This window comes from Oncorhynchus gorbuscha, linkage group LG10, assembly GCF_021184085.1.
Source record: "Oncorhynchus gorbuscha isolate QuinsamMale2020 ecotype Even-year linkage group LG10, OgorEven_v1.0, whole genome shotgun sequence".
Taxonomy (NCBI): Eukaryota; Metazoa; Chordata; class Actinopteri; order Salmoniformes; family Salmonidae; genus Oncorhynchus; species Oncorhynchus gorbuscha.
In genome coordinates this window covers 79,867,662-79,881,928 of record NC_060182.1, presented here as the reverse complement: position 1 = coordinate 79,881,928, position 14,267 = coordinate 79,867,662, and the positions used below count along the sequence as shown (strand labels likewise).

The 14,267-nt window shown below is 39.8% G+C and overlaps 1 protein-coding gene across 1 annotated transcript; it reads right to left on the bottom strand.

Moving 5' to 3' along the window:
- Window positions 1-446: 446 nt before the first annotated feature.
- On the bottom strand, window positions 447-12,893 carry ccdc175 (coiled-coil domain containing 175). The gene is made up of 19 exons (XM_046367703.1): window positions 12,752-12,893; window positions 12,361-12,446; window positions 11,799-11,910; window positions 10,728-10,863; window positions 10,376-10,604; window positions 9,989-10,111; window positions 9,123-9,232; window positions 8,904-8,985; window positions 6,597-6,733; window positions 5,488-5,598; window positions 5,146-5,217; window positions 4,907-5,042; window positions 4,679-4,807; window positions 4,413-4,551; window positions 2,387-2,466; window positions 2,121-2,273; window positions 1,922-2,024; window positions 1,764-1,807; window positions 447-1,513 (listed from the first exon to the last, which is right to left on the bottom strand). The coding sequence occupies exons 1-19, from the start codon at window positions 12,816-12,818 to the stop codon at window positions 1,334-1,336; spliced, it is 2,229 nt and encodes a 742-aa protein (XP_046223659.1). The 5' UTR covers window positions 12,819-12,893; the 3' UTR covers window positions 447-1,333.
- Between the last annotated feature and the right edge of the window lie 1,374 nt (window positions 12,894-14,267).

Sequence of the window (14,267 nt, the reverse complement as noted above, 5' to 3'; positions counted from 1 at the left end):
TTCCCAAGTCGTATACTCCATGCTTCTGCTGTCCATAACGTCCTCCTTCAGATCCTGCCAGTTCACACGCTGCTCGGTCTGTGAGTGGTGGGTGTTTCTGTAACGTCGTTCGTCTGTTGTAAGAAGAGAGTCAGACCGAAATGCAGCGTGTAGGTTACTCATGACTTTAATGAAGAATATCGCGGTACATGAAATAACTGAATAAAATACAAAAACAACAAACGGAACGTGAAACCTATTACAGCCTATCTGGTGACTACAACACTAAGACAGGAACAAACACCCACAAATTACAACGCGAAAGTCAGGCTGTCTAAATACGGTTCTTAATCAGAGACAACGACAAGCACCTGACTCTGATTGAGAATCGCCCCAGGCAGCCAAGCCTAACTAGACACACCCCTAATCATACACAATCCCAAATACTACAAACCCCAATACGAAACACAACATATAAACCCATGTCACACCCTGGCCTACCCAAACATATGCCAAAAACACAAAATACAATGACCAAGGCGTGACACCGTGTCATATTATTTTGGGCTCCTGAGTGGCTCAGCGATCTACGTCACTGCATCTCCGTACTAGAGGCATCACTACAGACCCTGGTTCGATCCTGGGCTGTATCACAACCGGCCATGATTGAGAGTCCCATAGGGCGGCACAGCGTCGTTAGGGTTTGGCCGTCATTGTAAATAAGAATTTCTTCTAAACTGACTTAGTTAAATAAACAAATCATATAAGCTCAGATATCCTTGATTGTTGCAGTGAAATCAAAGATGGTCTCTGGATTGTCCAATATTAAGTTGTTAGATGTTCTTAAACTAAATCTAATGTGCCAAAAACTCTGAACACATGCATACATCCAGTGGCAGATAAAATAGTTTATTATAACCTAATATTATGTTACAAGCCAAGTGGGATATAGTTAAATTATTTTGCTTGATCAAAAATGGAATGAAAATTATCCTGCTGTTTCCCCGTAAATTATGTTGGGGAAATACGCTTGTTGGATAGTAAGGAAATTAAATTGTGAATGTATTTTATGCATGCTCATTGAATGCTTGTAAATAGATGTGTTTATTAGAAATATATATTTTTATTGCAATGTAAAACATACAGAACGAGGACTTGACTAGCTACAATTTTGACTTGTAAAATGTATTGTTCAAAAAAACTTGTGAAATGCAGTGTTATAAAGTATGAATTTTCTGAAATAAAAATCAGAAGTGTGAGTACTCATCTACTTTCATCTCATATGACTAATTTGTGCTGAGTTTATTTTATAACAAAACAATTGTGTTGATATAATCCTTCTTGATGTCTCACTTTAGTTGCCCTGTTCTTTAAGTGCAATGTTTGATTTATTACTGGCTAACAGGGAACTCATGCCCTTCAGTTCCTCCTCTAGTCTACTGTTGATATCCCCCAGTTGGAACTTCCTGTCGTGGATCTTGGTCATGAGTCTGTAGATAGCCTCCAGAATCTTGTGGTCTCTCTCTGAAGATTCCTGAAGTGTTGAATGAGTCATGGATGGTTTAGTGTGGTCTCTTCATGACAGTTTACTATATACTTACAAATCACTCAAGTGCTGCACTGTGGATTTGTCAAAATACGTTAACCAGAGAAATCTGGTCATGTACACGGTTGTCTGTCAGCATGTGGTCAGGCTATAAGTTAACATCACAGGTTGTAAAAAATGAAATGGCGTATGTATAGTAAGCTGCTGGACTGACCAGCCATGTTTTAAGAATCCTTACCTCAGTCACCACAGTGTCCTCTGCCCAAGCATCAAGCAGGCTCTCTAGCGGAAGATGCATTTATAAGTTATGATGATATTGAAACCTGATAGACTGAACTAAATGTTATGCACAACGGTTTACAATAGTTGGAGTCATTGAGCTCGGCTGATGCTCACCAAATAGAGAATGAACCTCCTCTTTCAGCCACCCAATCTCCTTTGTGTGTCTTTCCTGGTCTTTCCTGGTGTTCCATATGTCCTCCTTCATTTGTTCAATACGCTGAAAAACAATGTTTACATTGAGTTTTTGCTTGGTAGGTAAGTGAGTGGTGTAGTTCAGTATGGAGGGCCATTGTGAGTGACTCATATCTCTTACCACATGCAGTCTACTGTTCTCCATATTGACCTGCTCCAACATCATCCCGTTGTCATAGATGCTCTTCTCCGTGGCGATGATGTCTGCAGTGTGAGACGTCAGCAGTTCCATGTGTTTCTCACGCAAACCCTCTAGACTCCTCTTCATGTCCTCCTGTCAGTCAGTTACAAGCATACTGTTTCAATGCTATTACACTTCACATCTTTCCTTTTAGAGTGTGTAGTAACCAAGATGTACATACTACGTGTTTTTGTTATGAAACTCACCTTTGGTTTGAGAAGAGTACTAGTGCTCTCTTTCATATCCTGGATGAAGAGCTCTAGATGATTGTTCTTACTCTTTAACTCTGGTGGGGAAAATCATTTAAGTAATTCTAAAATGCTGCACTACATGATTTTTAAAGTTATAGTGAGCACATTCTTTGAGAAATCTGTATATTTGTGTATGTCTACTTGATATTGTCTACTAAATCGAATCAAATTGTATTTGTCAAGTGCGCCGAATACAACAGAGAAATGTTTACTTACAAGCACTTTATCACCAATGCAGTTTTAAGAAAAATAATATTTACAAAATAAACTAAAGTAAAAAATAAAAGCGCAACAATTTAATAACAATAAAGAGGCTACTGTATATACAGGGTATATACAGGGGTTACTGAGTCAATGTGCGGGGGTACAGCTTAGTCGAGGTAATTGAGGTAATATGTACAGCACCAGTCAAACGTTTGGACACACCTACTCATTCAAGGGTTTTTCTTTATTTAAAAAAAATATTGTCTATATTGTAGAATAATAGTGAAGACATCAAAACTATGAAATAACTTATTTGGAATCATGTACTGTAGTAACCAAAAAAGTGTTAAACAAATCAAAATATATTTTATATTTGAGATTCTTCAAAGTAGCCACCCTTTGCCTAGATGACAGCTTTGCACACTCAGGGACTATGGTGGTCTGCTTGAAACATGTAGGTATTACAGACTCAGCCAAAGACAGGTTGAAAATATCAGTGACACTTGCCAGTTGGTCAGCACATGTTCGCAGTACACGTCCTGGTAATCCGTTTAAAGGTCTTACTCACATCAGCTACGGTGATCCAGAACAGCTGGTGCTCTCATGCATGCATCAGTGTTGCTTGCCTCGAAGCGCGCACAGAAGTAATTTAACTTGTCTGATAGGCTTGTGTCACTGGGCAGCTCACGTCTGGACTTCCCTTTGTAGTCCGTAATAGTTTGCAAGCCCTGCCACATCCGACGAGCGTTGGAGCAGGTATAGTATGATTCAATATTAGTCCTGTATTCACTCTTTGCCTGTTTGATGGTTTCTCTGAGGGCATAGAGGGATTTCTTATAAGCGTCCGGGTTATAGTCCTGCTCCTTGAAAGCAGCAGCTCTACCCTTTAGCTCAGTGTGGATGTTGCCTGTAATCCATGGCTTCTGGTTGGTGCACATACGATCACTGTGGGGACAACGTCATCTATGCACTTATTGATGAAGCCGGTGACTGATGTGGTATACTCCTCAATGCCATCCGATGAGTTACGGAACATATTCCAGTCTAAACAGGTCAACATTCACAACAACCACCCGAGCCACTGCCTGTTCACCCAGCTACCATCTAGAAGCCGAAGTCAGTACAGGGGCATCAAAGCTTGGACCGAGATACTGAAAAACAGCTTCTATCTCAATACCATCAGACTGTTAAACAACCATCACTAACACAGGGAGGCTGCTGCCTACAATACAGACTTGAAATCATTGGCCACTTTAATAAATGGATCACTAGTCACTTTAATAATGGCACTTTAATAATGTTTACATATCTTGCATTACTCATCTCATATGTATATAATGTATTTTATACCATCTATTGCATCTTGCCTATGCTGCTCGGTCATCGCGCATCCATATATTTACATGTATATTCTTATTCCATTCCTTTACTTAGATTTGTGTGTATTAGGTAGCTGCACTGTCGGAACTAGAAGCACAAGCATTTCACTACAGTACACTCGCAATAACATCTGCATGTGTATGTGACCAATACAATTTGATTTGATCTGTGCTAGCAAAACAGTCCTGTAGCTTAGCATCTGTGTCATCTGACCACTTCCGTATTGAGCGAGTCACTGTTAATTCCTGCTTTAGTTTTTGATTGTAAGAAGGAATCAGGAGGATAGAATTATGGTCAGATTTGCCAAATGGAGGGCGAGGGAGAGCTTTGTACGCGTGCATCTCTGTGTTATTATAGTTGTTATTATAGATATATTAGCAGATTATTGGGTCAGTACCTGAAGTATAGTTTTTTAGTTTTTGGTGCCTGGACTGGTCAATATCAAACTGGGCCTCCGCCTCCTCCAAGATAGACTCTTTACCCTTCAGGTCCTCCTCCTTCTCCAGTCGGCTCTGTATCACTGACTCCGCTTCAGTCTAATTTCACAGAAGAAGAAGAAATTAAATACATACATGTTTTCTCAACAGCTTGTATTCGTGATGAGTCTTACTAATGTCCGCTAACTGAGTTAGTTGTAAAATGTAAATATATATATATACTTACGATGAACTGTTGGATCTCGGCATTGTAGTAAATGGTCATCTGTTCATTCCCCTCCTCTGCCTTAACAATCTTGTTACTGAGACGTTCAATCAACGCGCCCATGAATACATGCTCTCTGAGTTTCTTCTCCTGATTTAAATGTTTATGAAATATAAATGAATAAAACAAATATAAAGTGCATGTGCTATGCCAATAGATTCCTGAAGAATTAAGGAAAAATAAGCAAACCTCTTCAAGCAGTTCCTCATATCTCCTCCTGGTTAAACTGATATTAGAGTGGACCTCTTTCACATGCTGTACTTGATCTTTTTTTAGATTCTCCAGAGACTGGCACAGTACTTCTTTTTCAACTTCAAAGATTGCTCTGAAAAGAAAAGGTAAAAACCGTAGGCCGCATCAAATCACCCAATTTATGAAGAGAAAGTCAAAGTCTATAATGAAATGAAGAGATACTATTTGTTGCTTACATGTTCTTCTTTTCTTTATTGAGCTGTCCATGCAGTTCATCCACATTTCTTTCAAACAGGTCTGCATTAACTCTATGAGAAACAAAATGCTAACTAGGTAAGCAACTATTCTGACAATTCTGCATGACAATTACTTTATTTTTTGTGCATAACTAAACAAGGAGATAAAAGCTCTATAGTTTGCAAGATAATTATTTAGAATTTTTATACATTATATTTCAAACTTGGTCAGATGGTTAATGCTGTCCTTAGTGAAATAGGTTACTTTGATACTACACAAAAGTGTCAAAACTCGTAGGGGAGATTATAGACTAATATTATAAAATGGACCATATTACTTACATATTGGTTTCATGGAGTTGTTTGATCTCTTCATCCATTTCTCTGATCTCAATTTTATGTTTAGCGATCGATGCAATGCGCTCCTCAAGTCTAAGTCTGGACTTTTCTAAGCTGAAAATCAATCAATCAATCAATCAAACAAACAAACAAACAGATGATAAAATGCAGTGATGTAAAGTACTTAAGTGAACAAGTAGTTTTTTGGGGTATCTGTACTTTACTATTTATATTTTTGACTACTTTTACTTTTACTTCACTACATTCCTTAAGAAAATATTGTACTTTTTACTCCATACATTTTCCTTGACATCCAAAAGTACTCGTTACATTTTGAATGCTTAGCAGGACAGGAAAAAAGTCAACTTCACCCACTTATCAACCGAACATCCCTGATCATCCCTACTGCCTCTGATCTGGTGGACTCACTAAACCAACATGCTTTGTTTGTAAATGATGTCTCAGTGTTGGAGTGTGCCCCTGGCTGTTTGTAAATGATGTCTCAGTGTTGGAGTGTGCCCCTGGCTGTTTGTAAATGATGTCTCAGTGTTGGGAGTGTGCCCCTGGCTGTTTGTAAATGATGTCTGAGTGTTGGAGTGTGCCCCTGGCTGTTTGTAAATGATATCTGAGTGTTGGAGTGTGCCCCTGGCTGTTTGTAAATGATGTCTGAGTGTTGGAGTGTGCCCCTGGCTGTTTGTAAATTATGTCTGAGTGTTGGAGTGTGCCCCTGGCTGTTTGGAAATGATGTCTGAGTGTTGGAGTGTGCCCCTGGCCTTCCATAAATAAATAAAAAACAAGAAAATGGTGTCATCTGGTTTGCTTAAAATAAAGAATTTGAAGTTATTTATACTTTTACTTTTGATCCTTAAGTATATTTTAAACCAAATCGTTTTTGACATTTACTCAAGTAGAAATTTACTGGGTGACTTTTACTTGAGTCATTTTCTATTCAATTATCTTTACTTTTACTCAAGTATGACAGTTGGGTACTTTTTACACCACTGATAAAATGTAAGTAAAAATGACTGACAGCCAAAGTAAAGGGAATTCAGTGTTGCAGGTTGACTTGATCCTTCGTAGGTGCAGGATGCAAAGAGGTATAGATGGAATACCGTCTTGAGACATTGAGGTGTTCAGCCATGACGTCGTCCTCCTCTTTCCTTTGAGCTTTAAATCTGTCAGACATCTTAGCAATAGACTCCAGGCGGATGGCATTCACTATCTGGCCCTCCTCCATCTCACCATCCACCTGCACACATAACAGAACAGAGCCCATCTACACAGCGCCGATCTATAATGCATGAGAATCCTCTACAACAGAGATCATCAACTAGGGGGCCGGAGCATAATTACAAATCATTTGTAGACTGCAAATTGACCGCAAGTAGCCCAAACAGATATATTTGACTAAAACACAACTTTGAACCTTGCTTACATTTGTATACAATCACATATATCTCTCTATTATGTGTAGGAATAGTTTCAAACCAATTTACAAAATGAAAATCCCTTGGAGCTGATTTGCTGGTGATTTTTACAGTCTTTTATGTTCAACAATAAAAATATTTTTTTGTTGTGTTTTTTTGTTTTGTTGCTCAGAACACTTGCTGCTCTACAATCACCCAATACTGCCTCCCCCAGACCACACGAGCCCCGCATATCATCCCAGGGGGGTGTTCAGTAGCGAGTAAACATTTTGAAATGGGGAGGTACTACCTGAAGTCAAAGCCAACCTTCAGCATCATAAATTTGTTTCACATACACTACATGGCCAAAAGTATGTGGACACCTGATCGTCCAACATATCATTCCAAAATCATGCTCATTAATATGGAGTTGGTCCCCCCTTTGCTACTATAACAGCCTCCACTCCTCTGGGAAGGCTTTCCACTCAATATTAGAACATTGCTGCGGGGACTTGCTTCCATATATAGCCACAAGCATTAGTGAGGTTGGCGTTTCAATTCATCCCAAAGGTGTTCAATGGGGTTGAGATCAGGGCTCTGTGCAGGCCAGTCATGTTCTTCCACACCGATCTCGAAAAAAAAAACATTTGTGTATGGACCTCAATTGCGCACGAGGGCACTGTCATGCTGAAACAGGAAAGGGCTTTCCCAAACTGTTACCACAAAGTTGGAAGCACAGAATCGTCTAGAATGTCATTGTATACTGTAAAGTTAAGATTTCCCTTCACTGGAACTAAGGGGCCTAGCCCGAACCATGAAAAACAGCCCTAGACCATTATTCCTCCTCCACCAAACTTTACAGTTGGCACTATGAATAGGGGACGGTAGTGTTCTCCTGGCATCCGCTAAACCCAGATTGGTCCGTCGGACTGCCAGATGGTGACGTGTGATTCATCACTACAGAGAACGCATTTCCACATTTCCACTACAGTCCAATGGTGGCAAGCTTTACACCACTCCAGCCGACGCTTGGCACTGCGCATGGTGATCTTAGGCTTATGTGCAGCTGCTTGGCCATGGGCAGCGTACAAACAGTTATTGTACTGACATTGCTTCCAGAGGCAGTTTGAAACTAGGTAGTGAGTGTTACAACCGAGGAAAGATGATTTTTTACGTGCTACGCACTTCAGCACTTGTCGTCCCATTCTGTGAGCTTGCATGGCCTACCACTTCGTCGCTGAGCCGTTGTTGCTCTTAGACGTTTCCACTTCACAATAACAGCACTTACAGTTGATCGGGGCACCTCTAGCAGGGCATAAATTTGACAAACTGACTTGTTGGCAAGGCGGCATTTAATGACGGTACCACGTTGAAAGTCACTGAGCTCTTCAGTAAGGCCATTCTATTGCCAATGTTTGTTTATGGAGATTGCATGACTGTGTGTTCGATTTTGTTCACCTGTTAGAAACGGGTGTGGCTGAAATAGCCGAATCCACTCATTTGAAGGAATGTCCACATACTTTTGTATATATAGTGTATGATTCTGACTTTTGCCAGACACATACAAACATCCCAACTCCTCTACAAGGGGATACCAGGAGAGTAATTCTATTCAAAGGGCATTTTCTTCACGTTCAGTCAGCCTGTCATCGGATCATATGGCCACACACAGCTGCTATGCCCTTTGATGGACTGTGTGAACTCTAGCACATCAGAGGACACTCCAGTGAACTGTCTCTCTTAAAGGTCAGACTTAGCACAAAGTGCCTTTGAAGGAATACTTTCTAAAAATATCAATTTGACTACAGAACAGTAAGGCTGAGGCCTCTGGCAATGGCAGGAAATCGATGTCTCACATCTGACATCATGCAGGTGTTTATAATCCATTCCACCATAGCAACACCAACAGAGAGAAGAAAAGAGTGAGAGGGAAGAGGAGAATGAAGCATCATGTTGCCCTGGAGCTGTACTGTAGCAGTAGTATCGCTTTGGAAGAATCTAACCATCTCTTACCTCTACAATCTTTTCCTGTAGTGCCTGAACTTTCAGTTCAAATACAATTCTCACTTCAGCCAACTCCTTTACATGAAATTCCCTGTGGAAACAATGGTTAATGAGTCGAAAAATATGGAATGATGGAAGCAGACATGATGTAACATACAGTATCCCTTGCATTCCATGTATGCTCCATGCTTACGCAACATACAGTACCTGGATGAATGTAAATCTTACTTCTGAAGAACAAGTTCCTCAAATGTGTTGATCTCGTCTGCCAGCTGCTCTTTGTATTGGATTTCAGACGCTGTCAGTTTGGCTATACTTTGCTCCAACTGGACAATGTGCTGCAACGAAGGAAGAGTGTTGGGTGAAATAACACAATTTATAAATATGTATTTAAATCCAGTGGTGGAGATAGTACCAATTGTCAAGATACCTTAATATAAAATGACTGAAGAAAAAGTGAAAGTAACCCAGTAAAGTACTACTTGAGTAAAATTCTTAAACTATTTGGTTTTAAATATACTTAAGTATCAAAAGTAAATGTAAATAATTACTCAAATATACTTAAGAATCAAAAGTAAAAGTAAATGCTATAAATAATTTCAAATTCCTTATATTAAGCAAACAAGACAGTATGATTTTCTTGTTTTTTTCTATTAACGGAGAGCCAGGGACACACTCCAACACTTAGATATCATTTAAAAACGAAGCATTTGTGTTTAGTGAGTGCCAGATCAGAGGCAGTAGGGATGACCACGTGTCCTCTTGATAATGGCATGAATTGGACCATTTTCCTGTCCTGCTAAGCATTCAAAATGTCACAAGTACTTTTGGGTGCCAGGGAAAATTTATGGGAGTGAAAAGTACACATTTTCTTTAGTTATGTAGTGGAGTAAAAGTAGTCAAAAATATATATCGTTAAGTAAAGTACAGATTCACCAAAAACTACTTAAGTAGTACAATTTTTACTTAGTTACTTTACACCACTGTTTATATCATACTATAAATGAATAAAAAAGGCAGTTATAGCAAGTGAAGAGCATTAGTCGAAAATGTAATTAATTTACTACTTCACTGAACTACTTCAGTTCACTTGCTTTTTTTTGCTCTGTGACTTTGTCCTCCTTATCCAGCAGTTCTGCTAAAAAAATGTCCAGCTCCCTGCGTTTCTTCTCATTGTTCTTCTTCTGGTCCTGTATGTTATTGATGACTTCCTCACACTAGACCAGCAAGGAGGATAAGATTAAGACGGTGCCTCACAGCAGGGTATAGTATCTCAGATACTGTAAGCAGGTAGCGGTTAAGAGCATTGGGCCAGTAACCAAAACGTTTCTGGTTTGAATCCAACAGCCGATTAGGTTAAACATCTGCTGATGTGCCCTTGAGCAAGGGACTTTTAAACCTAATTGCTCCTGTGCATCTGCTAAATAACAAACATTTAAGCATTTAAAATGTAGCTATAATAAGAGGTGACTGTGATGTACCTCTCTCTGAAGATTCTCATTTGTTTCAACAAACATCTTCCTCTCTTGAATCATGTCTTCCTCTAGCTCCACTTTAGTGTTCTCCACATCTGTGATCTTGGCTTTCCCTTCTTTGATCTCATTCATTGTTTCATTGAGCAGAATCTGTTTATTGGCCTTCTCTGACAGCTGGTAGTTTAATTGGTTGATGACATTTTCATGGTCACCTTTTACCAACTCTCTCTCAGGACTGAAAAAGATTCCAAAACAAGTAACAACAAGTTATAACATCATGGATGTTATGTGAAATGTTGCCAATTTTGTTATGATCTGTTACACCTATACATTGCTCAACATTACTTATATTACTTACTAAAGAATAGTATTTTGCTTTTCAAGGACTTCCTGTTTTTTCTCCATTAATTCTATTTCTTGCACTATACTGTTCAGTTCATCTTGGAGTTGAGTAATTTGACCCGCATTTATATTTCTTGCAGCCGCAACACCAGCTGAAAGGGACAATGACACATATCTGTGAGCAAAACATGACTGGATTTTTCACAAGCAACAAGGCCTCTCTAGGCATAAGTGACATAAGCAGTCGCTTAGGAACTCAGTCGGGGTCTTAACTTACAGTTGAGAATAGTAGAACACACAAGGTGCAAGTTTGACATTATTCTCTTGTTATGTCAGTCACTGACAGTCACTCAGTTAGCCATGTCAGCTAACCATTTTTTATATTGGTAAGTTAGTCTAGCCGGCTATCTAAACTTGTAGTAATCATGTCCAAATTCCGACAGGTCACGCAGTGCACATGCCCAGGGACCCTGGCCTCCAGGGGGCCCCCACTGATTTTGTAAGTCACTCTCACTCAGATATCATTAACATGGCATAAGTCATGGCAAAATGTTAGAATGGCAGGAAATTAGCTGTAAAACTGCAAATCTTTTCTCGCTTACATGATATATTTTTATAAAATTGCAACATTTTCTCTCAGCACAATGGAAAAATGTGTAGAATTGCAGGAAATGTACTTTAGAACTGCAACATTTTTCAAGATTGGGGCCACTAAAAAACAAATCTCGCTTAGGGCCCCCAAAGGGCTAGAGCCGGGCAATATTAATTTCTTTCCACTGGGCAGACATCAGTTCAATGTTTAGTTTTGATTTACATTTAGTTGTCAACTAAAGTGAATTAATAGTGAAATCCACAAAACATTTCCACCATGTCATTGGATATAGTTTAAAAGTTGGGTGAAAAAAATATAAAATATCCCTTACGTTGATGACTTCCTTCCAATTCCAGTCAGGTTTCCACGTTGATTCAACATCATCACACTTCTATTTTTGGTTGAAATGATGTGGAAACAACATTGATCCAACCAGGTTTTGCCCAGTGGGTTGTATTCTATGAAATCACATCATTGGGGTATATAAATTATTACCTGATATCTCATTCTGAACATCATCATGGATATTCTGGCATTGATGTCGGAGTTTGCTTGTTTCAATAGTTTCTACCTCCAGTTGTTCATGGACTACTCTTCTGGAAGTCTCCTGATTCATAGAAAATAGGGGTCTCAAAAGAGTGTGTAAAGCAAGTGTTCTGGCCTCTATGGCCATTGTCTCTATGGACTTATTTCATTTCAATGTTTTATTAGTTTGTATGTACAGGATACACATGGTATACACAGTCCAACGAAATGCTTACTTGCAGGTTCATTCTCGACAATGCAACAACAATAAGAAATAAGAATAGATATGAATACGAACATAAAGTAAATGGCTCAGGATAATATACTTTATATTTACCTACCCACTGGGCACAGACGTAAATTCAACGTCTATTCCTCGTTGGTTCGGTGTGTGCCCAGTGGATAGGTTTACATTCCACTTTAGACAATCGATTAGTTTATTAGTCTATTTATTAAACCAATCATATTGGTCGCTACAATATTTAGACTACCCGATGTTCGATCTTCTCTTTCCCTATTGGCATATGCCTACCAGTTCAGTGATGGCAGCAGCTATTTCTTTCAGGTGATGACTGGCCTCAGGACTGAATGGAACTCCCTCATCCCTCAGCTGCTTGTCTATGTCAAGGCAAACGTTCAAACAGACAAGTTGTGCTATTTAGCGATGCAAATTTAGATCTGATACAGTACTTATTTGAAACATTACAATTATTCAACTTGGCAACTACAAATCAAAGTAATCGGTTGGGTTGCATCACGTCTGCGCTCATTCACAAGTGTAGGAGTTGTCAACACTGAAAAGTAGCAGTTTATCGGATGCTTCTCTATACGTTTCGTTGACGATAGGTCGGGGCTAGCTAGCTATAGTCACTCATGACATGTGTAACAGTAGCAAGAGAGAGAGGCGCATTTTGTTTTCTTACCTAATTCGCCCAAATGCTCCAAAGCAACTAGAACAGCTGGAAAGTCAGGCACTAAGCAAGATGCCATGTCGAATGTAAAATATATGCAAATAGCTAGCTTCGTTGACTTGTATCAGTGTTTGTCGTTTGCTTCCAAGTTTGAGCAGCGCGAACCGAATATGGGTTGGCATGGTAACCAACATGCAAGACACGAAAGTGAGAGTAGGCCTAGATCTTGCACTCAAAAAGATGAAGTACATGTGGAATGGGATTGGAATAACAATGTTAATGAGTATCACTCTAGCATCTTGAAGATATTACATTTGGTATGTTATTACTAAAATGTTTTCTAAATAAAAATAACATTATCCTATCTTTATTTGGGGGTAATATATAGCCTACCTCTCATTATATGTATTTTTGCCAGTATTAATCAACGTCGTTAAAGACAATGTCAGGGAAAGACGTCAATCAAATCATTCTCATTTACATGAAATTCCTTTGGAGAACTTGTGATGATGTACACTAGATGGCAGTGTAGGACCAGAGATAGACCAATTCCCAGAACAATACTTTCCAGTGTCCATCCAAAGGGATACTCATTGCAGTCTGCAATGCAGGGGTATTTCTTCTTGGATAAATTATTATCTGTCTTCTATGGACATGACATGGTCGTTGTATAGGCCTATATGTGACATGCATGGACCAAGACAGATTATATATGTGTCAGTAGTCCTCAAGTGTGGCTGTTCCTTCTTTCCATTGTGCTTACTGATCTCAAAGTGTCTGACATGTGTGGAATACCCCTAGACAAACCCTAGTCCATGCATGGGCTTTCACCTAGATGTGAAGTATACATGAACAACACAGTCCAGCTGATGACACAAAAGTACTAGGCCTGGTCACCAACAACGATGAGACACCCTATAGGGAGGAGGTCAGAGACAACAACCTCTCTCTCAACGTGAGCAAGACAAAGGTGAATATCGTGCACTAAAGGAAAAGTAGGGCCGAACACACCCACATTCACTGAGAAGGAGCTGTAGTGGAGCGGGTCGAGAGTTTCAAGTTCTTTGGGGTCCACATCACCAACAAAGTATCATGGTCCAAACACACCAAGAAAGTTGTGAAGAGGGCACGACAACACCTTTTCCCCCTCAGGAGACTGGAAAGATTTGGCTTGGGTCCCCAGATCCTCAAAAAGTTCTACACCATCGCGAGCATCCTGACCGGTTGCATCACCGCCTGGTATGGCAACTGCTCGGTCTCCGACTGTAAGGCGCTACAGAGGGTAGTGCGTACGGTTCAGTACATCACTGGGGCCAAGCTTCCTTCCATCCAGGACCTCTATACTAGGCGGTGTCAGAGGAAGGCCCAAAACATTGTCAGGACTCCAGTCACCCAAGTCAGAGACTGTTCTCTCTGCTACTGCATGGCAAGCGGTATCGGAGTGCCAAGTCTAGGTCCAAAAGGCTCATTAACAGCTTCTACCCCCAAGCCATAAAACAGCTGAACAATTAATCAAATGGCCACCCGG

Bases quoted from the DNA above. Each gene is read 5' to 3' on its own strand.
- ccdc175 (XM_046367703.1), bottom strand. From the start codon at position 12,818: ATGGCATCTTGCTTAGTGCCTGACTTTCCAGCTGTTCTAGTTGCTTTG. The intron at 10,112-10,375 runs GTACATCACAGT...TTGCTGGTCTAG, and splicing joins ATGAGAATCTTCAGAGAGAG to TGTGAGGAAGTCATCAATAA. The intron at 5,599-6,596 runs GTATTCCATCTA...ATTGATTTTCAG, and splicing joins CACCTCAATGTCTCAAGACG to CTTAGAAAAGTCCAGACTTA.